At 40.7% G+C, this 9,076-nt stretch overlaps 1 protein-coding gene across 1 annotated transcript; it reads left to right on the forward strand.

Annotated features, from left to right (window-relative positions):
* The first annotated feature begins 4,551 nt into the window (after positions 1–4,551).
* On the forward strand, positions 4,552–8,824 carry LOC134299222 (trichohyalin-like). The gene has a single exon (XM_062981367.1). The coding sequence runs from the start codon at positions 5,376–5,378 to the stop codon at positions 8,301–8,303; it is 2,928 nt and encodes a 975-aa protein (XP_062837437.1). The 5' UTR covers positions 4,552–5,375; the 3' UTR covers positions 8,304–8,824.
* Positions 8,825–9,076: the final 252 nt, after the last annotated feature.

Raw genomic sequence — 9,076 nt, forward strand, 5'->3', positions numbered from 1 at the left:
TGTAAGTTTTAAGCCTACAAAGATATGTGCATCTCTGAGAGAGAACAGTTTGTGTAGCTACTATACAGATATATCTGGATGTTTCCACTGCAGTTGTTCTACCATCAGAATCCAAGCAACACTTAAGATTGATAAATACGATAAATATGTAACTTGCTTGCCATGTCAGTAAGCTATAGTTGCATTAGAAACTCTAATCTAGGACCTTTCCAAACTACATTTTTTTTTGTGTTATCATTCCACTTTTACTGCCATGGCTCCATCCCAAGGACTCTTGAAGTTTGGTAATTCCCAAGAGCTCTTTGCTATTTAGTTATCCATAGGAGAGTGTCAATTTCCATCTCTGTTGCATTTGAATTTTTAAATTTTTAATCTTTCCACTTTGAATTGTGTTATTTTCCCCAAAAGCAATCTGTGCATATATGCAAATATAGCAATTATATATATATATTAAAAAATCCAAAATCCTTCTGGTACTAAACATGTCAGATACCATAGTTGATTTCACAAAAATATAATGTCTACTTCTCATGAGAGTCTTTATGAGTGTCATGTGGTTTGGCTAGCGAGGTCATGTATCCTGAGAAATGAAATATCTCAAAATCAATTAGTTTGTGCCACTCCTAAAAATTAAACTGTTAGTGAGTGGTAATAGGCTTAACTTTAATATTAGCAGACAAAAATACTGACCTGATTGGTAGAAAAATAAGCTGTCATTCTGCAATTTCTCACAACATATTGCAAGATTACTCAGCAGCAAAATAAAAAAAGAAGAAGAAAAAACTCTTTTAAAGAAGGAATGTAGTATGGCAGACTGACCACCATGTTTCTGAGGGCCCATCCATAGAAGGCACAAAACAAACACCCTCCCGGATATTTGCAAGGGGTATCCAGACAATGCCCGACGAAAACACAGATGCTTTTAGCACAAAGTAGTTATTTATTTCGTGTCAAAAGCATTGCATAACAAATACATTTTAAAATGATGGGGGAAAAAAGGAAATCACAAGCAACTAAATAGTTTTAGACCAAAAACGGGCAACAGCAACCGCATTGTCCGTAGCTTTAAACAACTCCTCCTCCGTGCATGAGGCAGGACATTGTGGGCAAGCATACATATGAGGAGTTGTTTGTTCTGCTCCACAGTCACACAAGGTGGAGGATTCCTCCAGGTAGTGCCACCTTGCCAAGTTGTCTTTTGATCTGCTCACTCCGCTTCTGAGTCTGTTCAGGGACTTCCAAGTTGCCCATTCTTGGTTTGTCCCTGGAGGAAGACCCTCTTGGGGGGCCATCCAGTTAGAATTGCCAGGTTTAGCTGCCCAGAGAGACACCTTTGCTGCTGCTGGAGGAACATCAAGAGGAGTGGTGGTTCTCATGAAGCCCTTCCTTGATTTGAGTCTGGTGGGAGGAGGCTGATAGTCATGCAGTGGGTGGCTTTCACAATGTTCAACCTTATTTCTCTCGCTGTTAGCAGCAACTTCCCGTCGCACGTCAGGAGGGGCAATGCCAGCTAACTTGTAGAGTTTATCAACAGGCGTAGGTTTAAGGCATCCTGTGATTATTCTGCATGTTTCGTTTAGTGCTATGTTCACTTGCTTCGCATGGGCAGACTTTTGCCAGACAGGACAGGCGTACTCCGCAGTTGAGAAAGACAAGGCCAGGGCTGATGTTCTTATTACTTGTGGGTCTGCACCCCATGAGCTGCCAGTCAGTTTCCGCAGGATGTTGTTGCATGCAGCTACTTTGTGCTTGGTGTTCATGCAGTGTTTCCTATATGTTAATGTTCGATCTAAGGTGACACCAAGATATTTAGGATGGAAACAGTGTTCGAGCTCTTGGCCTTCCCAAGTAACTTTCTGTCTCCTGTTGGCTTCACGGTTACGTAGGTGGAAAGCACACACTTGTGTCTTGGCAGGGTTAGGTAATTTGTTAGTGGGAAAGATGCAGGTCTTCTTCAAATACTGGTGTCTTTCCTACTTTGGGCGGAGTCTGGATTGCCCCCTCAGAAGTCCTGGGACTTCTAAGGGGACTGTCCCTACAGCCCTCTCATGTTTTCTGGCCTTCATGAGGCTGGAATATTAGAGAGGGCTCTAACATCCTCTCCCAACGCCCCCCCCCCCCAGAAAACTGTTGAAAAATAAAAGAACTCACATGGCCACCATTAGCGTGGTGACTGACCTCTCCTGGCATGTGAGAAAAATCACTCCTGGCCCTCTTCTCCTGGTGCATCATTCTTATGCACCAGGACAGTTCAGACACCATGTTAATGGCAGCTAGGTAAATTCTTTTATTATTAAATGATTTTCTGGGGCATTAGGGGAAGGGGTCTGAGTGTCTTGCTGTCCTGGGAGAGCATCTAGACACCCAGCCCCAAAAGTGCATATTTTCCAGGTTGGTGTGTGTGTGTCTAGAACTGCCCCAAGTTTCTTGTTATAAAGGGACAAAGATAATTAATAAACTACTTTAAAATTAACTACAACAAATGTATACAAGGCATGTTTCAGACAGGATTCCAATAGGGCTGTAACTAAGTAATGGTCTGTCCTTTTCTCTACTGTTGGCAGGAAAGATACAGTTGGCCAAAAGGTGAATTGCTAGATTGAAGGCCAAGCCTATAACCAAGCCAAGAACACATTTTCATGATGCATCGTTATGTGCTTTCTAAACATTCAATATTAAGAAATGTTAGCTCCCTTTCCTTCCATCAAGCACTCAAAATTTGGCAAAGGGTAAGTTTTACATCAAACTGTGACAAGAACCAGCATGACTACAGCTAAGCCAAAGTCTTCACTATTTAAATATGGGCTGCATTTACCGAGATCTTGCTTGATCAATGACATAACAAGGAAAATACCAAATTACATACAAGTGCCTTATGATACAGACCCTTAACTAATTTGTCAAAGATTTGGTTTTGTTACCTTGTATGCATGAATTATATTCTTACTTAGTATTCACCTAGCATAAATGAATTGTTATCAAGTTTGTTTTCCTATCAGCAATAAAATATAGCCATTATTGCTTTTATTATTTTCCTTATTCCCATATTTGCATTTATTTTAAATCATCCGTAGTTTTGAAACAACTATTTTAAGTGTTAAAGTACAGAGAATGAAAGAAAAAAGGAGAATAAATACTTCTATAAATACTGTCATTGCTGCTTTGGCGTTTGTCCATATTAAAGTACATGCCATGAATATAAAGAGAGTTATGGCACCTTTAAGACTTGTAGATTTATTACTGCAGGAACCTTTGGCTATTACAACCCACTTTTTCCAGATACATGGAGTGTAATAGCTCATACTATAATAAATTTCTTATTGTTACAACTGGCATAGAGGTCTGGCCAAGATCCTCCCTGAAGTCAGAAGAGTATAAAGTTCAGCCATCCAATTTAAGAGAGTTTCTGTCCATCACAAAAGGAAGATGGTGCTGGCTAGCCAGCAGCAATAGAAAGTATTTTTTGCATGTATTATTTATTTATTTATTTACAGTATTTATATTCCACCCTTCTCACCCCGAAGGGGACTCAGGGCGGATCACATTACACATATAAGGCAAACATTCAATGCCTTAACATAGAACAAAGACAAGACAAACACGAGGCTCCGAGCTGGCCTCAAACTCATGACCTCCTGGTCAGAGTGATTCCTTGCAGCTGGCTGCAGCTGGTTGCTCAACAGCCTGCACCACAGCCCGGCCCATGTATTCCTTATCCAGTCAGTAGCTGCTTGAGTTGGGAAGGTGGAGCCAAAACCACCTTATCACATTGAGAAAGTTCCCTCTCATAGGACACTTCAGCCTCTTTTCAAGCATGGAAAGGTATGGAGCTCATCACATGTTCCAGGGTTGAAAAGAGGCAGAAATGTCCTGAAAGGAGGGAACTCTGAACATAGGGCCAGCAATCGTTTTCAGAGCTCCTACCGTTTAGTGCACTTTATTTAACTGATTTTTTAAAAAAACACTGTTTGTGTTTAATTCTGTTTTAATGTTTGTATATTTTAAATTGGATATCAATGCTTATATGTCAAGCTGCTTTGAGTCCCCTTTGGGGAGATAAAGCGGGGTATAATTAAATATAACAACAACAACAACAACAACAACCCCAGCTTTACAACTGGAAAACAGGTGGAATGGGAACCATACAAGTTTCTCATCCTGTTTCATTGCCCAACTGTCAGCAGTGTGTTGTATCCTGTGAGCTTTGATGCAGAAAAATAGGTTCCCATGGGAAGCAATGGTTTTAATATGGATCACTGTCTCTTTTATTGTATGGGGTTTGATGCAGAACCATAGGATCCCATGGAAAGCAATGGTTTTAACCTGGATCACTGTTTCTTGTATCCTATGAGGTTTGATGCTGAATGTAAGGATGTTATGGGTTAATGGGAATTATTGATATGATTTTATTTGTTTATTAAAAGGAAAAAGGGGAGTTATGTATTGATGAAGACAGGTCTCACATGGAAGCCAGCTGTGTTCAGCGGGTTGCCATGGCAACGTAACCTCTCTCTGGAGGAAGAAAGGGGCGTGGCTAAGATGACAGTTAGAGCATATTCCCTTTTAAAAAGTTCAGTTGCTGTGAGGGTTTAAAAAGGAGTGGCTGTTAGGGGTTTGAGAAGAAGAGTTGCGGTTAGGTTTTGGAAAGATTAGGAGCTGTGGAAATCAGCTAAGGACGGCAGCTTATGGTCACTCAGGGGAAAGGCTGGGAATATAAGCTGACCAGGGGAGTTTAGTATACTGTGTTGAAGAGAAGTTATGTAAGAAATATCCATTCAAGAAAGACTACATTGTAACTTAAGATCCGGAACGTTTACTGATTGAAACCATACGCTTATGTACCAAAAATAAACTTGAATTTTGTTATTGTTCATAAAGATAAGTCTCCTTGCCTCTCTGTAAGCCTGTTACCTCACGTTGGTGGCAGTTACCGTACCTATCTATATAAGTTACCGTACTTTCCTATATAAGTTACCATCTTTACTCATTTAAACCCAATCAGTTCTGTTATCCTTCCTTATCCACTAAATCATCCCTGTCATACATTCACACATCCTCCATCCCTCCCTCTCACACGTGCACACATCTCCTGAATTGGAGGCAGCAGTGGGATTTAAAGACAAAGATTTCCCCTGCCTGAGTTGAGTACCACAAATTGGGCTCTCTTCAATTGGGGGCAGTGGTGGGATTCAGAAAAAGATTCCTTCCCTGCCTCACCTCTCTTCAATTGGTGGCAGCGGTGGGATAGAAAAGGATTCCATCCCTGTCACCTCAGTCCTCTTCAATTGGTGCCAAGCGGCGGGATACGTTTAACATCTCAAACTAAGTGCCTTGAGACCGCATAGTAAGAAATCGTGAGGTAAAATTTAAGGAAAATGGCTACCAGACTACAAAAGAAATTAGCAGGAGAGGCTAGTGAATACCAAGGAGATAGTTCGGACTCTGAGCAAACCCCTGAGACAAGGGAAACCCTTAAATATAAAATTGAATTGAGAAAATTAGAATTGGAGGATAAGCAAAGAGAAAGAGAAAGGGAGGATAAGCAAAGAGAAAAAGAAAGGGAGGATAAGCAAAGAGAAAGGGAGGATAAGCAAAGAGAGAGAGAATGGGAGGAAAAACGATGGCAACTGCAGAAGGATACAGAAATAGAACTGAAACGAATGGAATTACAAAAAGCCAGTCAGACTGAGGAAAAGGAGAGAGAGTTGAGAATGAGGGAATTGGAATTGGAAAAAGAGAAATTGGCACTGTCTCAACCACACATTATTAACCAAGAAGGGAATGGTAGGACTGAAGCGTCTGATCTACTTCTGAAGAGATTCCCAAAGTTTAATAAAGATGATGATGTGGAAAAGTTTTTGATTTCTTTTGAGAGGTGCTGCAGAGATTTTGAAATTGATGAGGGAAAATGGATGCTTTATTTAAGACCCCAAATTTGTGGGAAATTGTTAGAAATATATGGTGATGTACCTGAAGAGTCACACAGAGATTATAATTTCTTTAAAAAGCAGGTACAACAGAAATTGCAACTCACACCTGAGTTTTATCGTTTAAAATTCAGATCTCTGAGGAAAGAAAAGCACCAAAGCTTCGCACAAATGGCTTCAAAACAGGCTCAATTATTTGATAGTTGGCTCAGAACCTCAGAAGTGGAAACTTTTCAACAGCTGAGGGAATTAATTAAGTTGGAACAACTGTTTCAATTAGTGCCCTCAGATTATCGGTGGTTAGTTCAAGACAGAAAGCCATCAACTGCCAATGAAGCGGCTTCAATGACAGACCAATTAATCACTCTGAGGGAAGGATTTAGGAAGGATGAGGGAGTAAGTGAGAGAAGGCAGAATAAACCGCCATTTTACAATTATCAAACACACACACAATACAAAAAGACGCCTGCAGTAGAAAACACCGCCTACAGGAGGCCTGAGGTAATTAATCAGACCAAACCTGAGGTAAAAGCAAGGTGCTATCAGTGTGGAAAGTCTGATCATCTAAAATACCAATGTCCTCTTTTAAGAAGAGATAAAACATCCTTCTTTATGAATAAAGAGCCCAAAGAAAATACTCTTAATGGTGATATTAAGTTGCTAAGCAGTACTGAGACTGTCCCTAAGGAGAAACAATGTTTATTTATTTTATCCGATGATTTTTCTGAAGATTATTTTGAGCCTGTCACTATTGTGAACCAACAAAAACAAGGTTGGAGGGATACAGGATCCCAGGTGTGTGTTATCCACCCACAATCGGTACCTCAGAAATATCAAAAGCCCACCTCTGAGATAAATCTAAAGGGTTTGGGACCAGCTGTACCAGCTGAGGTAGTATCTCTCCCAATTGAATACAATGGATGGAAAGGGATCTGGGACTTTGCAATTAGCTCAGATATCCCTCATGAATGTTTAATCGGCAATGACCTAGCTAGACAAGTTAAGAACTGGAAAAAGTTGTGTGAGGAGAAGGAAGATTACAACAGAAGCCCTATTCAGGAAGCAGTGTGCTTACCTATTCAACCAGAATCTGAACAGGGTCCAGAATCCAGTTCCGTCATTATTGAAATTGTTAGTAAAACAGGGGGAGTGCAAGAAATTAAACAAGCTCAGGAGGAAGATGAATCCTTGTTTAAGCAAGCCAAAAATATACCAGATTCAGCAGAAGAACTACCCAATAAATTTGTTACAAAAGATGGTGTGCTTTATAGGGAAAGCAAAAGTGTGAAATCAGAAGAAAGGTCAGAAATACATAGTCAGAGTTTCACTGAAATTGAAAGACAAGCGCAGGTGGCTGAGAAACTGAAGGAGCAACAGGCTGCGGAGTACAAGAAGCAAGCAGATGAAGCCTTAGTGGCCTCCATGAGACTGACGTATCAAGAGCTACACATTGATCGGAAAAAGGAGGAGAAAAAACTTCAAAACCTGGAAGGGAAGAAGTGGGAACAGGCAGAGCGGTTGGGCATGGGCTTGGTGTCCAGGAGCTCTATTTCTCACTCTGTCCTCTCTGAGATGCAAGTGATAGAACAAGAAACGCCAGTGACTACAAAGTCCACACGGTCCCAGCTAGATCTCTTTGAAGACATCGGAAGCTTCACATCTGGACCACCAAAGTACAAAGATAATCCTTTTTCATTAGGCGATGCCTTCAGCTCACAGTGGGAGACAGACAACTCCTCTTGGGAAATGGACAAAGGGGAAGAGGAGGCAGACATTGCCATCTCCAGCATCCGGCCTATTGGTGACAGACCCATTAACAGAAGAGAGACAGAGAGCAAGATATCAGTAGTGGAGTCCAATGAAGCTCAGCAGAAGTTTGCAGGGGCCAAAGTCATCTCATCTGATATGTTCTTTGGACGGGAAGCTGATACAGTTCCAGTGGCTGAATATTTGACCGATCATCAGTCAACAATGAGAGTGGCAAGAGACATCGCACAAGAACATCTAGCTGTAGCCCAGCAGAGACAGAAGAGCTACTATGACAGGTCAGCCAAACCAAGAAGCAAGCGGAGGTTATTTTTCGATGGAGAGAGTGGTAAAGACCCTGACGTGATGGGGATTGGTAGTTTTAACTATCAGCAGTTTACTTTCAAGATTCTACAAAAATGTTTGGACAATGTTTCGCAGGACTTCTTAAATGACTCTTGGAAGTTTCGCAAAAAAAAACATTTTGGGACAGAGAGAGTTCATTGTGTTGCTGGGAAGGACGAGTGTAATTATCCCCAACAACATGTTAACCTCTGGAATGCTCCGCAGAAGGAAACATCGATGAACTGTGCCAGGTGGCATGAAGAAGATCCCTATGAAATGTACTGAGTATCGGAAGATGTTTAGTCCAGTGTATAAATAAAGACTTGGGGAATAACCCTGAATGAAAATTAAACTGTTACAAATATGATTTATGGAAAATGTATTTTTAAAATGTCTTTTGATTTGAGATTGTGAATCTTAACAGTGGGAAAGGTGACCAATACGTTTATGGTTTGTATGTTGAATGGTAAGATATGGACATGTTATGTGTATATGCAACAGTGAAGGTTTGTATTTTATGATTTATGTATTGTATCTAACTTTGTGTTTTATATCAGGAATACTGTTGTGTATGTATATATGTATTTATTAATTATTTTTGCCCATTCTAGGCATAGAAAAGGCAAAAATAATCTTTCTTAGGGGGGAGGTGTAAGGATGTTATGGGTTAATGGGAATTATTGATATGATTTTATTTGTTTATTAAAAGGAAAAAGGGGAGTTATGTATTGATGAAGACAGGTCTCACATGGAAGCCAGCTGTGTTCAGCGGGTTGCCATGGCAACGTAACCTCTCTCTGGAGGAAGAAAGGGGCGTGGCTAAGATGACAGTTAGAGCATATTCCCTTTTAAAAAGTTCAGTTGCTGTGAGGGTTTAAAAAGGAGTGGCTGTTAGGGGTTTGAGAAGAAGAGTTGCGGTTAGGTTTTGGAAAGATTAGGAGCTGTGGAAATCAGCTAAGGACGGCAGCTTATGGTCACTCAGGGGAAAGGCTGGGAATATAAGCTGACCAGGGGAGTTTAGTATACTGTGTTGAAGAGAAGTTATGTAAGAAATATCC

This window comes from Anolis carolinensis, chromosome 5 (assembly GCF_035594765.1).
Source record: "Anolis carolinensis isolate JA03-04 chromosome 5, rAnoCar3.1.pri, whole genome shotgun sequence".
NCBI lineage: Eukaryota > Metazoa > Chordata > Lepidosauria > Squamata > Dactyloidae > Anolis > Anolis carolinensis.

Coding starts and splice junctions, on each gene's coding strand:
- LOC134299222 (XM_062981367.1), top strand. CDS start 5,376: ATGGCTACCAGACTACAAAAGAAATTAGCAGGAGAGGCTAGTGAATAC.